Here is a 23,824-nt window from a genome sequence, read left to right as displayed (position 1 = left end):
TCTTCCTGCCTAACAGGGAGTTTTTCCTTGCCCCTGTTGCCATTGTGCATGCACTAAGGGGGTTTAGGCTCTGGGCTCTGTTAAGCGCCTAGAGATAATTGTATTGTTATGGCGCTATACAAATAAAATTGAATTGAATTGAATTGAATTGAATTGAATTGAATTGAATTGAATTGAATTGAATTGAATAAGCATACGTCCCTATCTCTGGGTGGGCTCCCATGTCTCTTAGTTTCTTCTTAGATTCTCTTGAATTTCCTAAGTTACTCAGAAACAACTCTCCACTCTCTCTCCCATTTAACCCTTAACTGAAGTGTAAACCTCTGCCATTTCTGGGTCCCGCTTCACCATCTCTCACCTGCTATGTGAAGTTTAGTAACTGTAACTCAGGAGTAACGTACACCGCTCTGAGGTGATTTTGTAATGAAAAAGATCTTGCTGGGCCTGAAAAATGATGGCCCACCGTTATAAAAATAACTCCTACCTCCAGTATGAGATGTTATACCCTACCAGTTCACATTGCCTGACATCCACATATCCACATACTTGCTTTATCTACATATCGTGTGTGTGTGTTGGCGGGGGAGGCATGAGAGCAGAGGATACGTTTTGGGAATTCTTACAGGGGAAAAAGGATCTGCGTTGGCCGGGAATCGAACCCGGGTCAACTGCTTGGAAGGCAGCTATGCTCACCACTATACCACCAACGCCGATGTAACCTGTAGATAAAAGAAAGCTGTTTCAAAGAGTCTGCAACAAATTTCATAACCCTATGAGGTTATTTTGCAAGGAACTGGATGATTACTGGAGCCTCATTTTAGTCAGACGCAAAAGTATGTAGGACAAAACGGGAGCATTTCCAGTTAACCACCAGAGCTTGGTAGGCGCGGCCATTCAAAATCCCTATGTTATTGCCCCATGAGGAATATTGGCACGGCACTCCATATATGGGCAAAATATGGCGGCGTTTTGTAGTATACTTAGAATGCAACTCTTTTTGCTCGAACTACAACTGTAACAGGTAGTCAAAATAGAACAAGTGGGCGGGGTATGTGACGTATTACAGACGACCAAAATCGTATGATACGACGTCATGACGTTCCCGAGCTGTTTGATTTTGTGAAGATGGCGGCGAGTAGGTGAATGGCTGGAGAGGATCTGAACAGCAAAAAAATCATTTCATGATATAATCTACCTGACGCCTTTTAAGATACACAAGGATCCAATTAACGGATGTTTCGCCATAGTAACAATTCAAGTAGAATTTCTAAAACGAAGTATTAGAATGGTAATATGACACAGAGCAAAAAGAAGAAACGGGCAAATCGCAGTCTTCTGCTGGCTAAAAAAATCATCATCAAGGATGGAGGGACAGTGAGTACTCGATTCGAAAGCACTTTCTGTTTCGATTACGTAAAGGAAAAAAGTGAGACCAAGCCGTTATGATAACTCGTTGTCGTATTTAGCAACTATGTCTCAGACTGGATTGTTAGCGCTATCGCTGAACATAAAGTATCCAGCGCTTAATCATTGTGTGGAAGTTTGTCTGGTTCCTTCCCTCCCCCCGCTCCACGCTGTAGCCACAGGTTTCTTCACAACAAACACCAGATGTCAACTGGGCCAGCAGTTAACATACGCGAGCCAACACTTGCCTGCTACCTGGACAGTACAGGGTGTCATTATTCAGGGATGCATCAGACAGGCTGTCACCGCAACCCTAAACTAGGGAAGTAGGTTACTGTTGGCCAAAGTGTGTGACCAAAACACCTCCGGTCTCTGCACTTGGGAAGGTTCGATTCGGAGCATCTTGGGTGATTGCTGAGCCGTTTAACATGTTAACTGATTTTAACCAATTGGGCCAGTTAACTGTTTTTGTCAGATTCAGCAGTATGCTAGCATGTGAACACAGGCTAAACCTATGGCTTAACCAATGTCGACATCTAGGATATATATTTGTTTAAATAGCAAACCGAGAACGATTGTCAGTGATGTATTCAACAAAATAATTGTTCTGGTTTTGTTTGGACTATATTATACCTATTTGATTTCGCTAATAAGCTCGTTCAGTTATCAGTGCAGTTTCTACAGAGACACTTCCATAAGCATTTGTTAAGAATATATCTCTTGAATGTTGTTTGCGTTTGTCTCACCGCTTATTTTTGTAGTCACAAGGCTTCGGGGCTCCCAGTGTTTACCATGCAGTCATCGTCATCTTTTTGGAGTTCTTCGCCTGGGGCCTCCTTACCGCGCCCACGTTGGTGGTAAGTTAAAGTGTCAACAGAAACACCCTTTCAGCCAGAAATATTTGACCAAGACTCTCAAATATATAGACTTGTCATATATGTCTGGGTTGTGAGGAATGTGGTCCGACTGATGTGATGTGCTCTTCCCTTAGGTTCTTCATGAGACCTTCCCAAAGCACACGTTTCTAATGAATGGCCTGATTCAGGGAGTTAAGGTAGGCATCCCATGACTGCGGCTGTTCACCCAAATCAAAAATCAAAAAAAAAATCTACTGTGTAATTGTTGTTAGTCACTAGTTCTCTTTGTGCTTGTGCATTCCTCTGCTCATGTGTTTGTGTGTGTGTGTGTCCTCCTGTGTGTGTGTGCCCTCCTGTGTGTGTGTGTCCTCCTGCACGTGTGTGTTTGTGCCCTCCTGCAGGGTCTGCTGTCATTCCTGAGCGCTCCTCTGATTGGAGCCCTCTCAGACGTTTGGGGGCGCAAGTCCTTCCTTCTTCTCACCGTGTTCTTCACCTGCGCCCCCATTCCTCTTATGAAGATCAGCCCCTGGTATGTCACCGCACTGCTACCTAACACTGACCTCCACTGTGTGTGTGTGTGTGTGTGTGTGTGTGTGTGTGTGTGTGTGTGTGTGTGTGTGTGTGTGTGTGCGGGGATGTTAATGTGCAATCAGACAGACCAGTCTGATACAGAGGGCTGGATGTGTTTTGTGAGGCATTATGTAGCAGGTTGATGTGTCAGAGAGTGATGCACAGACATGGTCCTTACCTGTGTGTCTTCTCATGTTGTGTATGTGTGTGTGTATGTGTGTGTTTCAGGTGGTACTTTGCGGTGATCTCCGTGTCAGGCGTGTTCGCGGTCACGTTCTCTGTGGTTTTTGCCTATGTGGCTGACATCACTCAGGAGCATGAGAGAAGCATGGCCTACGGCTTGGTGAGTTCAGATCCAGCCTGGTGTGTCTGATTACACATACACACACACACACACATGTACACACAGACACACAAACACACACACACACGCACACATGAGAGAAGCATGGCCCACGGCCTGGTGAGTTCAGCATCTCAGCATTTATTACACTCCTATTCAGATTCATGACTCCTGACAGCGTGTGTGTGTCTGTGTGCGTGTGTGGGGCAGGTGTCTGCCACCTTCGCTGCAAGTCTAGTGACGAGCCCGGCGATCGGCGCATACCTGGGCCGCGTGTATGGCGACAGCCTGGTGGTAGTGTTGGCCTCAGCCATCGCCATGCTTGACATCTGCTTCATCCTGGTTGCTGTGCCCGAGTCGCTGCCGGAGAAGATGAGGCCCGCCTCGTGGGGGGCACCCATCTCTTGGGAGCAGGCCGACCCTTTCGCCGTGAGTACCCCAATAGGCTCTGACAACTACATTCACATTTTCTGTGCGTGACAGTGACAGTGACAGTGACAGTGACAGTGACAGTGACAGTGAGAGAGAGAGAGAGAGAGAGAGAGAGAGAGAGAGAAAAACATGGTTCGTGAGAGAAACATGGTTCATGACTGTGTGTGTAGTGTTCGTGACTGTGTGTGTGTGTGTGTGTGTAGTGTTCATGACTGTGTATATGTGTGTAGTGTTCATGACTGTGTATATGTGTGTGTGTGTCTGGTGAAGTGTTCGTGGTACTCGACTGGTTTTGTGCGTTGTGTAGCTGACATTAGATCTGGTGAGATGAGGTGTGTGTGTGTGTGTGTGTGTGTGTGTGTGTGTGTGTGTGTGTGTGTGTGGCCCTAGGCTATGTTGAGTGTTTAGTGTCATGGGGCTCTGGCGTTATTGTTTGATGATGGGTGCAGGTATTGTTTGTTGTAAAAGGGGAGCTTAGTGTAGAATGGGGAGCGAATGAGAGTGATGCGACTCCTGGACTGTGGAATGAGGAGTGATGCGACTCCTGTACAGATAAATGTGGAGTGGTATGACTCCTGGTCGGTAGAATGGGGAACAATGCGACTCCTGGTTGGATAAATGTGGATTTTTGCGACCCCTGGTCTATGGAATGGAGAGTGATGCCACTCCTGGTCGGATAAATGAGGAGGGATGCGACTCCTGGTATTGAAAGCATGTACACGTAGTCATATCATTTAAACAAGTGTTCTGTTGTTTGGGACTAAGGGTCGCATTGAACATACGCTATGTTATTCTACACAAGGTTTTGTACATACGCTATGTTTTAGTATGAATTCTACAGAAAGGCTTTGTACATACGCTATGTTTTAGTATAAATTCTACACAGAGTTTTGTACATACAATATGTTTTAAGTATAAATTCTACACAGGGTTTTGTATACGATATGTTTTAGTATGAATTCTACACAAGGCTTTGTACATGAGACCCCTGATGTTTAAGTACAGGAAAGAAGAAGAAGGTTGGCCATCCCTCTGCTGTCTGTCTGTCTGTCTGTATGATTTCTCTTGTATCTCCTGTCTGTCTAACCTCACTTCTCTCCTAGTTGTCTGTCTGTCTGTCTAACCTCTCTTCTCTCCTGTATGCAGTCTCTGAGAAAAGTGGGCCAGGACTCCACAGTGCTGCTTATCTGTATAACAGTATTCCTGTCTTACCTACCTGAGGCCGGCCAGTATTCCAGCTTCTTCCTCTACCTGCGACAGGTAATCTCGATCCTATACACTTCTCACACCACATACACACACCACATACACACACTTTACACCACATACACACAGTACACACCTTACAGGGGAGTTCAATGGAAAGGCAGTGGATGTGATAAAGGAGAAGCTCTAATTTGGCAACATTGTGGCTTTCAGCTTTGTGTTGCCATTGTGTCTTGCAAAACGTTGAACTCCTTTACCATTGAGCTTCCCTATAAGGTGCGTGCTGTTTGGTGCATTCCTTTACCATTGAGCCTTGCTGTAAGGTGTTTGCTGTGTGGTGCATTTCCATTGAGCTTCACTGTAAGTGCGTGCTGTGTGGTGCGTTCTGTGTGTAGCTGTGGACCATGCTGACCGTCTAGGGTGTGTTTCAGATCATGGACTTCTCTCCGGAGAGCGTGGCTGCCTTTATCGCTGTTCTGGGTCTGCTGTCCATTGTGGCACAGGTGAGGGCCAAAGTTGGTGGTGACTTGTATTTAATGTGTTTGGTAACAGCTTGTATTTAATGTGTTTGGTAATGCCTTGGTACTGCAATTTCCCATAAAAAAAAAAAAATCTGCGGCCTTGCAGTTAATATTCGTGCGTACACACACACACACACACACACACACACACACACACACACACACACACACACACACAGGGGCGGATCTAGCCATTTTGGGGCCCTAGGCAAAATATAGACATGGGGCCCTCATTTTTGAAACACGTACACAAAACAAATAACCATCCCAATACTCTTAGAATCGCAATAAACCCATAGTGCACTGCCACTCAACTCTCCACAGTAAAATCAGTTTCAGATTTCTCCAGCCTTTGCCAAAATTACATGTTTATTACTCAGATCAAACGAGAGAGAGAGAGAGATTAGAATTTCCATTCTCTGCCAGAGATACAAAATGATCTTGCACTTAACAGAACTAAAATACAAAATGGATATGAGTCTATGAAAACCACCATTTACATTTAAACAGGACCAATGAAAAGATTTTGTGTGTGGACAGGAATAACAGTGGCTGTGTGTGTGAGTGAGAGACAGGCAAAGCAGTGGTTCAGTGTGAGTGAGTGAGTGAGTGACAAGCTAAGTTGCGCTCGGCCAAGTGTATAATAATGGCGATCAGACGTTTCAAGATCTCTCTCCATTTGTTTACTTCGTTAACAAACAGCTCTTGATTTACATGATCTATGGCTTTACCTGTTTGGAGCCGTTGCTGAAGCGTTCGCCAAACAGCCATATTTGCGAGGTGATCAGCAGACTTCTCGTGTTCTTTTAGGAAGGCTGATACATTTTTCCAGTCGTTCGTGCCGTCAATTTCGGCAGTGTATCTGTTACAGAACCTGTTATCTATCTGCCGAGCAAATGTCAGGCTCATATACAAAAACATTAACGTGAATTAATTGATGCTAATACCTAGCGCAGTCTCTGTAATTTCCCCTATACGTTAGTATTAAGCTAACGTATTTTCTATCACAGTTTAATCACGCAATGCTATGTGAAACGAATGTTACGAGATGAGATTACTAAAATGTATTCTGCATGTCTGCTCAGTTTTACAGTGCTACCCAAGTAAAGGTTTGAAAATAACTTCAAGCTTCAGACTTTCTGTTAGGGAAACTGTTTTCTATCTGCCAAGCAAATTACCTATTGTTCTGGAGGTTTATTGCTTTGCAACAGGTGCAACCTTTCTAGGGATCCCTCTGCTTTGGTTTGAAGTAACGTTATTTCGCGCTGCGTGCGTTACTACGTGATCATATTCTGGACTAGTCCAATGCACAATGGAGGGGAGCATGTGTGCTGGAAAATTATTATTTAGGCATTAGTTCGGCGTTATGTTGATATTTTTGTTATTTTTTTCTACTAGAAATGTGTGTTTTTTTTTAAACTTTACATAAGTAATGGCTGGGGGGGTCAGCTTTGGGGGCCCCTAATAAAGACAGATTTGGTTGGGGCCCTAGGCACTTGCCTAGGTTTGCCTAATGGAAGATCCGCCTCTGCACACACACACACACACACACACCTACAAAATCGGTCCCTCTCCCTCTTTTACATAAGAATCCTATTAATGTATCAGGTAAAAACAACACGTTTTTATTCACACACAGCTCGAACCATCTTCAGAGTTGGCAGCTGCTAGTGTGTGCTAATATGAACTCATTTCAATATGTGTGAATATTAATTTGTGTTAAAAGCTGCACAGGCACCCTGAGGGTTTTCCCCTATTCCTATTATAATTTTGAGGACTGTAACATCAGCTAGCTATCATGTCATGCAAATTGAATTCTGCCATTTAAAACGTTTAAGGTTATTTAAATGTTTCTTTTTGGTAACTAGCATAGCAACTACACAACCATAGCACCCAAGTAACACTGTTTGCTACATAATCTGAAGCCATTGTGGCAGTGCTGTCATTGCGGTGTTAAGAGGCTAGTGTGGGATGGTTTAGAACTGCTTGAATATATAAATATAATAGTATATATAATATAATGTATATATTCAGACCCTTTCACTTTTTCTGCCTTTTGTTATGTTGCAGCCTAATTCTAAAATTGTTTACATTATTTTTATGAATTATTTATCAATTTACACTCAAGACCCTAAAGCAAAAACAGGATTTTTCATTAATTAATCATTAAATTCATTAAATGTAAAAGGTATCAGGAAAAACTGATATCACACTGAAGTATTCAGACCCTTTGTCATGACACTGGAAATGTAGTTCTCTCTTTCTCTAGATCATCTTTGAGCTGTTTCTAAACCTTGGTGCAATGTTTACATATATGTGTGTGTGTGTTTGTGTATCGACAGACTGTTGTGTTGAGTCTGCTAATGCGCTCCATTGGTAATAAGAACACCATCCTACTCGGACTGGGCTTCCAGATACTGCAGCTGGCCTGGTATGGCTTTGGCAGTGAACCCTGGTGAGTAACACACACACACACACACTATCCCAGTGTAACTAGCTTGAAACCCTGGTGAGGAATATACAGACACACACACTCACAACCATTAATGTCACCCCTGATTGCTGTTGCTTTATATTAAAGTCAGCTCTGATTCCCCTCCAGGATGATGTGGGCTGCAGGGGCAGTGGCCGCCATGTCCAGTATCACCTTTCCTGCCGTCAGCGCTCTGGTGTCCCGCACAGCTGAACCCGACCAGCAAGGTCACTGCTCACACACTACACATACTCTTTGCGTTTGTTTGTTTCTGTGTGTGTGTGTGTGTGTGTGTGTGTGTGTGTGTGTGTGTGTGTGTCTGTGTGTCTGTGTGTGTGTCTGTGTGTCTGTGTGTCTGTGTCTGTGTGTTTGTTGGTGGTCGACCGATATGGGTGTTTCAATGGCCGATGCAGATATTTAGAGAACTGGGTGGCCGATGGCCAATATATAATGTCGATATCATGTTATCAATGTTTTGCATCTGATAAAAAAACACAATTTAATAATAATAACAAATTTTTTAAAAATGTCAGTTTTTGGGTTAAAAAGAAAACAACTGTGAAAATGTTGACTGACTTCAAATTGGTAAACCAAGTCCTCAGATGAAAAATGTATCAAATCTCTATTCATGTAGATTAATCGACTGACCATTAGTGTGTGTGTGTGTGTATGTGTGTGTGCAAACACAAATGTTAGATATGAATACATGTTTGTGTAACAACTGCGCTTGTTTCTGTGTGTGTGTGCGTGTGCGTGTGTGTAGGAGTGGGCCAGGGGATGGTCACAGGTATCCGCGGCCTCTGTAACGGTTTGGGTCCTGCCCTGTACGGCTTCATCTTTTACATCTTCCATGTGGAACTGGACGAGGCGCCAGATGAGGGCCTGGACACACATCACACACATCATCACCAAGAGGTGAGGTGTGCACGCACAAACACAAACAACACACACACACACACACACACACACACACACACACACACACACACACACACACACACACACACACACACACACTCTTCATCTCCAACATCATCACCAACAAGTCAGGCACACATATCATTCTCTCCATTGTTCTCTCTCCTATAGAGTTCCATAATCCCGGGGCCCCCCTTCCTGTTTGGGGCGTGCTCTGTGCTGCTGGCCCTACTGGTGGCGCTGTTCATCCCAGAGCACCCTCACCTGGGCCCGTCGCGGGGGGGAAGCTGGAAGAAGCACACGTCCCCCCACAGCCACCCCCACCCCGCCCAGCCCCCAAGCGAGGCCAAGGAGCCCCTGCTGCAGGACACCAACGTCTGACGACAACCTGCCCCCCCCCCCCCGCCCCCCCCCACAAGCCAAAACCAGATGCCATTACACACCCCAGTCCTCACCATAGGGGCAATCCTTTCTCTGGACCCAACAGCACGATAGGGACCAGATAGCAGCTAGAGGGGTGGGACAACTTCAGCCCTGTCCATACCCAGATGGGCCGAATCTCAGCTGGGTCAGGGCAGGACCGCCCCCTGTGTGCTGCTATCTGAGAGATCAGAGGGGGAGACGGCAGGCGTGGGGGGGGGCAGCGTGGAAGAACACAGAGCTATATCATGACCAGAGCACCACTTTTTTAATGAAGTGAATGATGTATATAGCGGAGCGTATATTTAATGACGGTTGTGTTTAAAGGCACTATTGTAACGGCTCTTTTTTTTTTCTCTTTTCTTATGTTTTATTTGCGGTCATCACGCCTTTTAAATGTGGTCATGTCACGAGATTCTCCACTGATATATAGCCCTCAGGGACTCAGGAGCGTGCGTGCGTGCGTGTGTGTGTGTGTGTGTGTGTGTGTGTGTGTGTGTATGTGCATGCATGTGTGTGTGTGCATGGGCGTGTGCGCGTGTGTGTGTGTGTGTGTGTGTGATGGAGTCGGGTCACACACAGAATGTCCAGAGCAGAGCAGAACCCTGGCAGAACTGTACCGCCTGGGGCAGTGCAGGGGTTCTTCGGGTGGGGTTCCTCTTGGTTCTTCGATCCTGTTTTGAAAAGCCTTAAGAGCCCAGTGAGCCGGGGTTTGGGGGTGGGGGGCATGGACCATTTGCCATTTGTGTTTGGTTTTAAGTTGAATTTTTTCCCCAGAAGCACCTTGGCGCTCATATCCAACCTGTGGCCTGTGTGTTGCGACTCCTCCCACTTTAGAGTTATCGGTGCCTTTTTCCTTTCACACTGCAGTTGTGTGGACGAGGGGGGGGCGGGGGGGGGGCCCTTTCCTTTGGATGTTCACCCCGAGCCTTTATGTTGACGTTTCAGAGATTGTCCTCTGAGCTGCGAGGCGTATGTCACGGGCGACCTCGGAGTATCACTGCTGCCCCCTGGTGGTCACCCTCGCAAAACGTGACATTTGACCAAATAACTAAAGATCTTTGGAATTAATAACAGGTGTGAATTTATCTGATATATTTAGCTATGTGTTTTACTTATTTAAGAGTTTTTTTTTCTCTGTAATATATTGCGATTTCATGAGTTATGTCCAACTGTGTGCTTTTGTTGCTGGTTTTTCTGTTATGTACTGTGGTCATAAGTTTGCTGCCTTTTATTTCCATTTTAAACATAATGGCTTTGACTGAACCTGTAAATATCTTGGAAGTATGCGGACATGCATTTCAATAAAGTTGAATATTTTGATGTAAGCTGCACTGTGTGAGTTCCTGCACTTACCCAGGCACGTCTACTGGCCAACACCAGCGCGCGCACACACACATCTACTGGCAAACACCAGCATGCACACACACGTCTACTAGCCAGCTTTACTGAGGCCAAAACATTTCTACTGGCCAACACCAGCGCACACACACACACACACACACACGTCTACTGGCCAACACACATCTACTGGCAGACTTTACTGAGGCAAAAGATCTTCAGAAAGGACATGGCTAAACATAGACTTCAGTCTCAGCCAGACTAACTTAAGTCTGTCCTGAAGAGCCACCACCAGCACTTCTCAGATGCGCACAGTTGTACTCGGTACAAGTCATTAGTTAGAGTGCCTTGAGAAATGAGTTCCAATCAATTCCAGTTTTATCTTGCTTTGTTGAAAGGAGTACTACTAAGTATTAGTAGAGCAGGAACATAGAAAAAGCAAATGTTCAGATTCATATATACATAGTAAAGTTGTTTAAACATAGTAGGTATAGTTTATTTATAGTAGATGATTATAAAAAAACTACTATATCTTATATTAGTAGTTTGTTTATATATACAGCCGCGGAAAAAATTAAGAGACCAAGCAAGACCGGAGCAAATTAAGAGACCAAGCAAGTTTTTCTTCCGGGACAACGTTGTATTTTGCCTGGCTGAGGTTTGTAAAAGACCATAAGGATTGAACCAAAGCGGACTGGAGGGTCGTCTTGTTCGTCTTCTCTGATGAGTCCAATTTCACAGTAGGTGCAAGACTCTGTGGCTTGTAGGCCTCTCCAGGTCTCCGTCTAACCATCAGACGACCATGTGTTGGGCAAAGCTGAAAATTGGACTCATCAGAGAAGACGAACTAGAAGACCCTCCAGTCTGATAATTTTGAAGTGGTCTCTTAATTTTTTCAGCCGCGGAAAAAATTAAGAGACCACTTCAAAATTATAAGATATATACCAATAAATAGTAAAACCAGAGAAACTGATAATTTTGAAGTGGTCTCTTAATTTTTTCCGCGGCTGTATATATATATATATATATACACACATATACATAGTAAAGTTGTCTATATATAGCAGATAGTTATTTATATATGGTAGATATAAAAGTTGATATGTTTCAAAGAAGCCGATGTGAGACAGCAAGGCCTACTTTGACATGGTTTATTCACACAACTTTAAAAAATATTGACAAACACAAATATACAGAGTATGTTCATTAATTTGCCTTGCACAAACATACATATATACACACACACAGCAAACATGAACCAAATCACTGAAGTAGACCTCCCTTTCAATGTCCTTAAGGATTACGTCCAATGATCAACTATCTGATGAACAGAACAGCATCAGCCTGCCCGATGCAGGTCACTTCTGCGAGAAAACCGCTCGACCAGGCACAGATCCGTCTGAATGGTGTTAGGGATCATCGCTGCCATCTCACCTGAATGCCGCCTCCCACGTTTTTAATGCAGAGGAGCTTCACCTTAGAGAAGGTGACTCAGATTGGGGCCTGGTCACCTGTCCAAAGCCAGCTGCTCTCGGTTTGGACCTCTGGAGCAGTGACAGTGATGACGTGCACATCTACCCAGCCCAGCACCATTGAACACCCCACAGCCTGTCTGGCGGTTAGCAGCTAACTTTAGCAGCATGTTAATGGCCCCTGAGCTCCACAGGTGTTGGACTCGTTTCAAACAGGAACTCGTTTCAGGAGTTAGAAGCTAACATTAGCACATTAGCATGCTACAGGCGCCAAAAGGTGTGCAAGTGGTTTCGACAGAATAGCGGCTTACATTAGCATGCTTCAAGTGCCAACGGTCTGCGAGCCAGCAGTGGGGGTGTGCTTCTGGCCTGCTGTTCACACATATTTTTTAGCTCTGTAATTCCTAACACACTTGTGTCTTCACACACACACGCACACAGGTGTTGATCAATTTTGTTGAGCAAAACAACCTAAAGTCAATCATTCCAGCAAACTGATTTGCAATCGATTTAACAGATAAAAATACTGGTTTAATAAATAACAAAATGCACAACATGGATAAAAAAAGATTGCTCTAGTTAATGCATGGTTCATGTGTGTGTGTTTTTTGCTCTGGGGAGGCAGCCACACACACACCCACACACGATGTAAACAGGAGCCTGCTTTGGGTGTGGGCGACGCAGGTAGGGGAGAGCCGTTCACACGGAGGTCGCCTGCGGAAACTCATCCTGGGAAGTATGCGGAGGGGTGGGGCTGTACACCTGGCTTGGCTTTATTCAGCGAAGGCTTCGGGATATCTGCATTAAACAAGGAGAGAAGTAGAACCCCCTCAGTTACCTTTGTTCAGGTGTATGTCTAACAGGTGTGTGTGTTACCTTTGTACAAGTGTGTGTCTGACAGGTGTGTTTTACCTTTGTTCATGTTCATGCTGGTTAGGAGCCCACGAAGAGGGATGCTGTCGTCACGTCTCTCCAAGTACTTAGAGTCAAGACCTACAGGATCACGACTGGACAGACAACACACACACACACACACACACACACACACACACACACACACACACACACACACAAATACAACCCAGCTATTAATGCAGAAGTGTGTGTGTGTGTGTGTGTATGTGTTTATGTTTGTTTGTGTCCCACTGACTTCTCTTTGTTAGAAAAGGGCACACGCGTCACAGGGGGGCTCCCATCTCTCCTCTCCACAGGAGACAGAGCAGGCTTGGCAGTCATGGGGTTAAACTGGACCTGCCACACACACACACACACACACACACACACACACACACACACACACACACACACACACACACACACACAGGTAAGAACAAACGTAGCAGTCACCAGCTATTCTGGAAGCAGAGAGTAAATTCAACCCCAGTAGTTGATGCAAGGGGGAGAGGAGAGGAGAGATAAGAGAGGTAAGAGGAGAGCGTGCCTTGGGTCCAGAGCCCTGGTTGTGCAGGCCAAAAACAGGGCGGGCGCTCCTGTGCCGGCAGCCGATAGAGGGTAGGAAACTTTGGAGTTTAAGGTGGAGGTAACGGGGTACCCCTGCGCAGACGGAGAGGTGGAGGAGTACCCCAGACCAGACGGGGGAAAACTCCTGCTGTCAAGCTGAGAGGGGGGAGAGAGAATTCCACAGCACTCTTGATTAGGGGGACATTTGAGAGGTAAGCCCCATCTGCAAGAGCAGAATCTGACAAACTTACCCCTAAAAATCACATCACACACTGATATGTACAAATGAAGAACACAGACTGATTTCAAAGATTGTGTTTCTTTTCTGCACACAATTTTAAACACACACACACACACACACACACACACACACACACACACACACACACACAAAATCTTTGATGCATATCTACCAGGTTACTGGAGACTCCACCCATCCTTAGCCCCACCCCCGCGGAGAGGGCCGGCGGCGTCTCAAACATGCCCAGACTCTCCTGTTTCCGTGACAACTGGTTCTCATTCAGCTGCTTGTTGAGCCACGTGATCACTGAGAAGGAGAACCAGAATTAGATTGACAGACACACACATAAACACAGCTGGAAAAGACCACTGTTTAGACAAGTTACATTTATAACACAAGGCTCTATTAAATTTTTACACAAAAAAAAAAAATAATAATAAATACATTTAAAAAAAAAACTACAATAAAATAAATATATTTTATAGATCACTCATCATGCAAGCACACTTGATAGTTTGGCTCATCAACACGTATTAATCAAAATACGAGGACAACTCTTAACCAATTCAAGGTCATGTACTGATTTGTTTGCAGGTGTCTGGTGTTTGTGTGGTTGCTAGGAGAGGGAGAGGCGGAGTACCGTTCTCATTGGTCTTCAGAACCTCTCTGCTCTCATCAAGCTTCTGCACCGTCACCTCCAGCTGCTCCTTCAGCTTACACACCTGGGGGGGGGGGGGGGGGGGGCGAGAGCGTGAGAAAAAGACAGACAGAGACAGAGAGAGAAAAACGCGAGACACAGACAAACAGAGACAGAGATAGAGAACGAGAGAGAGAGAAAGCATGAGAGACAGACAGACAAACAGAGTGAGAGTTTACTCCTCATATGAGCGAATAACTCTACCTCAGCTTACACACCAGACCAGAGACAGAGTTTACTCATCACTGATCGACAGAGAGAACTTTAGACTGTCAAGTGTAGCTTATAGTCTGTCTATGAGCAGACAGAAAGACACAAACACACACACACACACACACACACCTCCTCGTCTCGTTGTCGGAGCTGCTGCTGTGCGTGCTGCAGCTGTGTCTGCAGCTGCTGCAGCTTGTCAGTGGTCTCCTGCAGAACCTTCTCCTGAGAGACCGTCACCGCGTTCTTCACCTTCATCTTCCCCAGCAGAGCCTTCACGTCACCCTGAAGCTTCTTAATGATGCTGTTTGCCTAAAAAAACACACACACACCAAAGTTTAAACACACACACAAAAACAGGTACACACACACTTACCAGAGTACTCCTTAATGAGTTCTTCAGACAAATACACACACCTTAACAAGTTCTTCAGTCACACACACACACACACCATAATGAGTTCTTCAGTCACACACACACACACACACCTTAATGAGTTCTTCAGTGACTCACACACTTTAATGAGTTCTTCAGTCACACACACACACACACACACACACACACACACACACCTTAATGAGTTCTTCAGACAGAGACTTGACGGTGGTCTCCAGCTTCCCGATCTGGACGTGCTGACTCTCTGCACTGCCTTCCACTGACGTCTGAAAACAGGACACACACACACACACACACACAAACACACACACACACACACACACACACACACACACACACACACACATACACACACACAAACACAATCAATCAATTAATCAATCAACACCATCAATACCCCTCAGCCAACAGCATGAATGGCAACAAATCACACTGCAGACTGATGATGTGTGCGTTTGGTGTGTGAGAGAGAGAGAGAGAGATAGAGAGTGTGAGTGAGTGAGTGAGTGAGTGAGTGAGTGAGTGAGTGAGTGAGTGAGTGAGTGAGTGAGTGAGTGAGTGAGTGAGTGAGTGAGTGAGTACCTTCTGCTGTTGCGTAGCATCCAGCACCTCCCTGGTGCGTCCGAGCAGCTGCTCCTTGTCCTTGACCTCCTGCTCCAGCACGGCCACACGCGTGTGCAGCTGGTTCAGCTGACGCTCCTTATCGTGGCACTCCTGGTCAAGAGCTCCATTCTCACGACGCAGAGACGCCACCTGCTGCTTCGCCCGCTGGCACTCCTGCCCACACAAACACGTACACAAACTGATCATCAGGCACAGAGTGAGGGTGCAAATAACAAGCGAACAGACATCCTATCTAAGCTGAAACCCCTCCATTCCTTTATTCACTCACACACACACACACATACATACACCCTCACTCTGTGACTGTAAACACACAGACACACTCTCCATAAATGTACCTCCTCTACTCCAGCTAGTTTAGCCTTGAGGTCGCGGATGGTGGCCTCATTGCGGTACTTCCTGTCTGTGAGCTCGCGGTTGGAGGCCTCCAGCTCGGCCAGGCGCCCCTGCAGCTGGTCCGTGCTCCGCTGGTGGGTACCCTCCAACTCCCGCCGCAACTGCTCATTCTGCTGCTGTAGGCGAGTCTGCGTCTACACACACACACACACACACACACACACACACACACACACACACACACACACACACACACACACACACACACACACACACACACACACACACACACACACACACACACACACACACACACACACACACACACACACACACACACACACACACACACACACACACACACAGTAGATAGATGCAGATCCACACACAGAAATCCAACATATTGAAATGTGATCATGCGTTACAATACACACACACCACATGTTACAATAGAGAACCACCACAACACAGAACTAAAATAGTGTGCGTGTCTAAGGGGTGGGCACAGTCAAATGGTTAACCGTAAAAACTCCCTAACCGTTTTTTATTGGAATTATTTTATGCCAACCAGTGATGCACAGGTCAACTCACAAATGAGTTGCCCATTAATCCAACCCGACTGCAACTCGGCAGTCATCTTGTGTTTTACCTTGATCAGCCAGTGCATCACTGATCACTGCTCAATGACAATCATTTTAAAATAATGGTACCACACTTAACCCCCAGGATTTTAAGCCAAAATGCCTATTGCCTTGCCATTACCAGCCTGTGACTCCATTTCATTCCGTCAGTCAGTCTGGCCTAACCCCGTGCATTTTCGTTTCCGAGATGGGCGGGTGCTTAGCTTGAGGTTTAAAATCATTGGAGTTCCCTTAACCAATCAGCAACGTTTGGTAAGCATTCGGTAGATTAAACTCTTCCCAAAGCCAGTTGGGAGAAGAGCTACAACGTCCTTTCCCATCATAAAACTTACAAGACAATACTCTTGTTCTCCTTTTAATTTTCTGATGTTCTCGAGAGTTGAGACAACTTTCCCGAAAGCTTTTCGTGTCTCTTCCTCCAATGCGAGTTTTGCGTCACAGCTCTGAACTGTTCGCTGATTGGTGCGGTTGGATTTTGAGGCCGGGAAACGATTGTCAACGGGGTTGGGCCAGACTGAGTATGAGCTTGAAATCAATTCAGGCGGAAAAACGTAGGCTGGTGTCACCAGGCTATATTGCCTAGTGTTTGTGTGTGGATATGTGTATGTGTATGTGTGTGTGTGTGTGTGTGTATGTGTGTTCACCTCCAGAGCCTTCTCCCGCTCTGCTGTGAGGTCCATTGTGTGTTTGCTGGACAGCGAGGTGGTCTGGGAGGTCCACTCTGAGCGCAGCGTGTCCAGTTCTCTACTCTTCTCTGCCAGAGTCTGCCCAGGAAAGACGTCACATCACATCACGTCAAAATCACACCACACGCATAACACAACACATCCGTAAAAAAAACTCACACACCACATGTCACACTCAACTATCCAAAGGCCCAGGAAACAATCAGACAGACAGACAGACAGACAGACCTGTTGGGTGAAGCTTAGCTGACTGGAAAGATCCGCCTCAGTCTTCTTCAGCGTCTGCTCCAACAGCTGCTTCTCCTCCTGTCAATTACAACACAACACAACACACACACCATTTGCATCTATACACAACCAGTGTTGGGTATCGTTACTTTTGAAAGTAATCCGTTACGTTACTACGTTATTATCAATTAAAAGTAATCCGTTATGTTACTACGTTACCTATAAATAAAAGAAACGCGTTAGAGTACTCGTGCGTTACCAACAATTAAAATGCGTTTTGGGTGCGTGCATGTCCGCCTAGCGCAACAACACACAAGCTTAAGTTAATGTTCTGTTTACTTGGCAATGGGTTTTCTATATTTCCCCACGTAGATCAAACGACTGACAATGCAGTTCATGATGGGAGTTGACTAGCTACTACTGATATATGCTTAATACTAGATGCCATAACTGTAGCAATACCTCACGGCAGCTAGCTAGCAAGCTGCTACATGAACTTGCAACACACATCCTCCTTTAGATGCACCAACAGTGCTGACTGTTTATGAATCAATCATGAACCTATAGCATAATGACAGGAAAGACAGTCATCATATTGCACGTTTTATTTAACAGGCATTCATCCTTTGATAATTAGAACAGCTTCCATGAATAACATACTCCGGTAAGAGGCAGTTATTTTAACAGAATGTAGCTTACCGTATTGGCTGCGCACAAAAGAACAGTGCGTCACACATAGCTTATCCACTTTACAAGTGCAGGCGCCTAACAAAGTGCTTAACAGGTAGGCACGCAACCTTTTAGAATTGGAAAATTAACTCTGGCAAAAATACAATAGTCCTGTCAAATTGTAGCCAAGTCAAAACAAACAAAAAACCTACTGGCAAATGTTCCTCCTTCTTTTTATCTTAACAACACGATGTAGGCTACTACCGTATGAGTTGGACAAAAGAACAGTGCATGGCACTAAAAAAACATTGAAGAACTGAAAATGTTCGTGTGACCCTAGGCTAGCCCTACATTCATAATAATCACGTAGGCTACCTTTAGCCTATTCATCACCACAGATTGCATTTTACCACTATGTTCTTGTCCTTTTCGCTCTGTAACTCAAAATAATGCGCGTACCTCCAGGACACACAGGTGCGCGCGCGCACACACACACACACACACACCCACACACAGAGAGAGAGAGAGAGAGAGAGAGAGAGAGAGAGAGAGATGCAAGGAGCTGGGCAGTCACAAACGCAAGCAGCAGCATCTGACTAAATGCAGAAAACCCGGGACTTTACTTTCCTTATCGAGGGAAATTAACGGAGTAACGAGTGCTTATTTTGGAAATTAACGAGTTACTGATTACTGAATTCGCAAAACTAACGCGTTAGGTTACTCGTTACTGAAAAAACGAATAAGAGTACTCTAACGCGTTACCCCCAACACTGTACACAACACAGTTTTACACTCAACACTATCAACAACAAACAACCTCAGCACAGTTCAGCAACAGTAAAGAACCCAACCCTCAGGACAGTTACATTCTCACAAAGCCTCAACCTTAAAACAATCTCGATGGTCATAACCACAACACCGTCAGAACGTTGTATTCCTACAATTAGACAGATGTTACATTCAAGGGGCATGACCTTTACATTCAAGGGGCATGACCTTTAATTCTAAAAAATAACTTAATTTCACCCAAGATGCACTGCACACCACACTATCACTCCTCTGAGCCAATGAAGCTGTCCAACAAAACACAGGAAAGGGCACAGGTGTGTGAGCTCACAGGTGTGTGATCTCACCTTAATACTGGCCAGACAAGAGGCCAGGAACTTCTTAATCTCCACATCAGTGCCATGGAGCAGTTTGAGGCACAGGTGTGTGAGGTGCTTAAAGGGGTTGGTCTCCACCACATTGAGGCTCGCAGGGCCGTGGTCCAGAGATGAGGAAGAACAGCAGAGATGCAGCAAGAACCTAAAAGGAGGAGAACGAGAGGAACTGGCTGAGTTCTCCCTGGAGGCACAGGAACCGGCTGCATACTCACTAGAGACACTCATGCCTCTAAAAGGTTAAGGATTTGCATCACAAGTGAAATTACCTTGGGTTTTCCTTCTCCTGCTCTGTTATACATAGTTCCAACAGGTCAATGAATCTCTGAGGGAAGGAGGTGAAGTCCACCAACAGGCCCTGCTGGACCTTTAAACTGGAGAAATAGGACGAGTTGTGGTTCACACATGTACATTTCTTTGATTTCATATAGACATTATCTCTCGGAAAATCACCATTAAATAACAGAACGACAGGAAGAAATTTAAATACATTAGGTGATTCCGTCTTGTCTACTAAACAAGTGTACCTTTGGAAATCCTCCTCTGATATGGTGAGGTTGTATAGAAAGTACAAATCCGCATCATCAGTCAGCCGTACGATCAGATCCTATAGAGAGATGATATACACTATCGATTATGCATCACAGGCCATATTTAAAGATCATGTTAAGCATATAGGATAGAGTCCTTATAAGCTGTAATAGTTTGCATATAATCAGCCCCCCAACACGCAATATCTGTTTAAAATCTGACACAAAAGCCAGTCTTGCCAGCGATCCAAAAGAGCTTTTCAGGTGAAGGCGTTTTACTTACCCTTTTATGAATCGGATTACTTGTGAACTGATGCTCAACACTGATTCGGATTTTTGTACGTCTGCAAATGTACATAAATGGATACGGGTATAGTCATCTCTCAAAAACAATCAAACGTCAAATTAATTTGGTGGCACCCCCCGACAAGCTCATTACTTGCTGTTATATGGACATCTGTTGGTGAAAGTGACTGAATGGTAACGTTAGCTAGCTAGCGAGCTCGTTGAGCATAATAAACTGTGCTTGATAGCCATCTAGCTAGGAGGCTAGGAGTGGAACTAAAGTTAACATACCTGTCATCGCAGTCTTTACATTTCACTTGCACTTGTAACTTCTTATTGAACAATATCTCCGTCATCGTTGTTTCATATTCCACCAAAAAAATTGCATTAAAAAAAAAATCGTATAAACAGTATCTTTTTCTAAACCTTCACCAATTTCGAGTTTGGCGCCTCTGTCCCGCGAATGGCAGTTGTGGTGGGTGAGAGTTGAAAGGCGGAAGCTACGAAGATTACGTCACTCATAAGTGCTCTCTGAATCCAATCGAAGATTTGGAAGTAAATACATGTCTTTTTTCTTTAACGTCTGGAAAAAAAAACACATTTGCAAAGTGACTTGCCACTTTTGATTTGTATAAACGATTACTTTGTATAAGCTGTTGTGGTTTCTTTCTCCTCTTGGAGTCATCTGTTTGTGTTTGTCTCGCTAGCAACCAGCAGACACATAACGCCGCGCCAGCCATACGTAAAATATAAGCGCCGCTAAAATGGAGTCTGCTGTGGTGGCAGATGGCGTGTCTGCCCCTCTCCCAGGCAGATGTTCCTATTTCGTGGATAAAAAGAAAAGATACTGTAAAATGGTTGTTGGAGCTGGTAAAGCATATTGTGGTGAACATGCCAATGTCGTAAGTTTCCCGCTTTCTTTACTGCCATTTGCCATAAGGTGTAAGTTAGGTCTGAAAGTGCCCAGCCAGTAATGCTTGGCACGGTTCTCTTTTTAGGATCAAGAAAGCGACAGACAGCGAATACCATGCCCACTGGACCCCAAACAGTAAGCATGCAGGGAACTTTGGTCAGTAGTGTATTCTCTGTAATGTCCAGGTATTCTGTTTGTGTGTCCAGCATTCCACTGTAGAGCCTTTCCTGTGTGAGAACCATGTGTTTTACTGCACCTACCTAAGGCGTGTCTGTACCTCTTCCCAAACAGCACAGTCTATGCGGACATTTTGGCAAAGCACTTGAAGAAGTGCAACTCAAAGGAGAAACCCAAACCTGTAAGTTCTGTTGAATACACTCACTGTGTTTCATAAAACTTATGCTTACATCTAGGCTGGTGTTAGAGACTGTTGGCACTCAAACACGTCAAGACCCGTTCAGTTTTTCTTCTCTTATGCAGGTTTATTATGTTAAAGACATCAACGCTGGTCCAGTCTGCGACAAAGAAACCGTTTCAGATGAGGTAACTTCTGTTTGTATTGAGCGATAAAATAGTGGTGGCTTTAAATGGTGGAGGGATTGCTGCTGATTGATACCTCTCTTTCCCAGACGCCACTGGCTGCTCGCTCTAAACAAGAGCTGGAGCATCTTATTCAGAAGCTTAAAGATGCTGTGAAAGGTACTCTTAACATCTGTTATGGGATTGTTTATTTTCTTTGGGGTTCAGAATCAGACCTGCAGGTTGCAGTGTCACTAGTTCACCATATAGAAAATTAGTCACAGATTTGTCCATCCCTTTGCTGTCAGGACTCAGTGGGACACACAAGGACAGCATGCTGTCCCATCCTGTTCTTCATGAGCCTCTGCATGACCCAAAGAACGGAGACTCTGCCTGCAAACACCTGAAGCAGCAGGTGCGGCTTGTTTTAAATTTGTTCAAGTGTGTTTGCTTTCTTTCGTGCTAGAAACCATTTTATTGGCTGTTAGCTGTCCCTGTGAATTTGACCTAAGTGTGGCTTGGCCAGGCTTCTATTCTGGGAAACATGGAGGCTTTGCACCTGCTTGGATCACGCCAATGTGTGGTTGAGTTTGGAGCTGGGAAAGGGAAGCTTTCACACTGGATACACTCGGCCCTGGAGACCGCAGAGGACGTTCACTTCCTGCTGGTGGAGAGATCCACCACTCGCTTTAAAGTACGTGTGCAAAGCCGCAGTTACAGGTTCCAGTCTGAGCTGCAACAACTGCTTGCGCGTGTGCATGTGTGTGTTTTTGTGTGTGTGTGTGTGTGTGTTTGTATTAAGTGGTTTTCTCTTGGCTATGAAGGTAGATGGCAAAAACCGAAGCAAAGACTCCACTTTTGAAAGGCTGCAGGTGGACATTCAGCACCTTGACTTGAGTAAGTAAACATACCCATCAACCTTTGAGGTTATTCATTTTATTATTATATATATAAATATAAAACATTTACATTCATATAGACCATACAGGGGCAGAAACCTAGTGAGTGAGCGAGCGTGTGTGTGTGTGTGTGTCTTTCTGTAGGTAAAGTCTCCCTCCTTCAGGAGCAGCGCCTCCCTGTGGTGGGTGTGGGGAAACACTTGTGTGGGGCCGCGACAGGTAATATCACACACCGCAAAAGCCCAGCCCAGTGTATTTGTGGGAACCCAGTGCTAATGTCAGATACAGCTACTCGCACACCGGATGTGTTCGTTTTCCCGGAGAGCTTGATAGATGGGCCAATCACATTTGCTTCCATTCATTTCATGGGTTCTTAATGGAAGTAGCCCTGCAACTTGCATGGATTTCACCTTGTGTACTGTTTTGAGATGCATCAGCAAGATACATCAGATGTGAAGCCATTCAATTCTTTCTTTTCATCCAATTTCTTGCTGCTTGGTGTTTTTTTTACTCTCCCATGCATCATGCATCTATCCCTCTCACTCGCTCTCTCTGTTCTTCTCTCCATCTGTCTCATCCTTTCCTTCTCCCTTCTCCTCCTCTCAGACCTGGCTCTGCGGTGTCTGCTCGAGAGAGCTGAGCGGGTTGGCCATGGCGACCAGCTGCCCAGTAAGCGTGTGAAAGCGGACGCCCTGGTGGTGTGCGGGGTGGCCGTCGCCCTGTGCTGCCACCACCGCTGCGACTGGAGGCACTACGTGGGGAGAGAGTTCTTCCAGGAGCGCGGCCTGGGTGCTGCTGAGTTCGGAGCCTTCCAGCGCATGTCCAGCTGGGCCACCTGTGGCATGAGCAAAGCCGCCGGGCACAGAGAGGCTGCCGCAGCGGGCACCACGGGCACCACAGGCTGTGACGTAGCAGACGAGGAGGAGGACGAGCACGAGGACGTGGGGGAAACCGTACCAGAGGGTCTGGACAGGTCAGCAGCAGACTGCACTAATTTTGTTTCTAAGGCACAAACACCTGATCAGTGGGAGGCAAACTGGCCACAGTGGAACAGGTGTTGGGTCTACCCATTACGATTCCTTGTCTTTCATTCCACTGATTGTGTGTGTGTGTGTGTGTGTGTGTGTGTGTGTGTGTGTGTGTTCTGTGTGTTTCCCCCCAGCAGCATGTGTGTGGAGGAACGGGAGCACATCGGGCGTCTGTGTAAGCTGCTGATAGACCAGGGCAGGGTGCACTACCTCAGACAGAGGGGCCTGGATGCTGACCTGTGCTTCTACACCAGCCCCGACATCTCCCTGGAGAACGTGCTGCTCACCGCCGTTCCTCACCCCGGCCACACGCGGGTGCCACAGTCACTATAGCAACCATCCA

The 23,824-nt window shown here is 45.6% G+C and overlaps 3 protein-coding genes across 3 annotated transcripts; 2 read left to right on the top strand and 1 right to left on the bottom strand.

Annotated features, from left to right (window-relative positions):
• The first annotated feature begins 1,170 nt into the window (after nt 1-1,170).
• On the top strand, nt 1,171-10,430 carry mfsd14a1 (major facilitator superfamily domain containing 14A 1). The gene is made up of 12 exons (XM_080833152.1): nt 1,171-1,374; nt 2,166-2,261; nt 2,396-2,458; nt 2,663-2,790; nt 3,060-3,174; nt 3,385-3,603; nt 4,753-4,866; nt 5,244-5,315; nt 7,676-7,788; nt 7,936-8,033; nt 8,570-8,721; nt 8,896-10,430. Exons 1-12 carry the CDS (start codon nt 1,294-1,296, stop codon nt 9,103-9,105), a joined length of 1,461 nt encoding a protein of 486 aa, XP_080689278.1. The 5' UTR covers nt 1,171-1,293; the 3' UTR covers nt 9,106-10,430.
• Nucleotides 10,431-11,746: 1,316 nt separating this feature from the next.
• sass6 (SAS-6 centriolar assembly protein) lies at nt 11,747-20,572 on the bottom strand. Its single transcript, XM_080832374.1, is given in 18 exon segments — nt 11,747-12,755; nt 12,870-12,964; nt 13,108-13,208; nt 13,399-13,443; nt 13,446-13,574; nt 13,832-13,965; nt 14,300-14,381; nt 14,699-14,878; nt 15,140-15,229; nt 15,546-15,740; nt 15,926-16,117; nt 17,209-17,328; nt 17,479-17,556; nt 19,281-19,452; nt 19,577-19,681; nt 19,835-19,914; nt 20,121-20,181; nt 20,414-20,572. Coding segments are annotated over 18 exon segments (1,998 nt in total). The 5' UTR covers nt 20,479-20,572; the 3' UTR covers nt 11,747-12,681.
• Nucleotides 20,573-20,754: 182 nt separating this feature from the next.
• trmt13 (tRNA methyltransferase 13 homolog) lies at nt 20,755-23,814 on the top strand (the record flags this gene model as incomplete). Its single annotated transcript, XM_080832375.1, has 10 exons — nt 20,755-21,024; nt 21,121-21,170; nt 21,327-21,393; nt 21,516-21,578; nt 21,665-21,734; nt 21,863-21,969; nt 22,081-22,252; nt 22,383-22,451; nt 22,598-22,672; nt 23,060-23,814. The coding sequence occupies exons 1-10, from the start codon at nt 20,887-20,889 to the stop codon at nt 23,812-23,814; spliced, it is 1,566 nt and encodes a 521-aa protein (XP_080688501.1). The 5' UTR covers nt 20,755-20,886.
• Nucleotides 23,815-23,824: the final 10 nt, after the last annotated feature.

This window comes from Sprattus sprattus (genome assembly GCF_963457725.1).
Source record: "Sprattus sprattus genome assembly, chromosome: 2".
NCBI classification, from domain to species: domain Eukaryota; kingdom Metazoa; phylum Chordata; class Actinopteri; order Clupeiformes; family Clupeidae; genus Sprattus; species Sprattus sprattus.
This window is presented reverse-complemented; position numbering and strand designations above follow the sequence as displayed.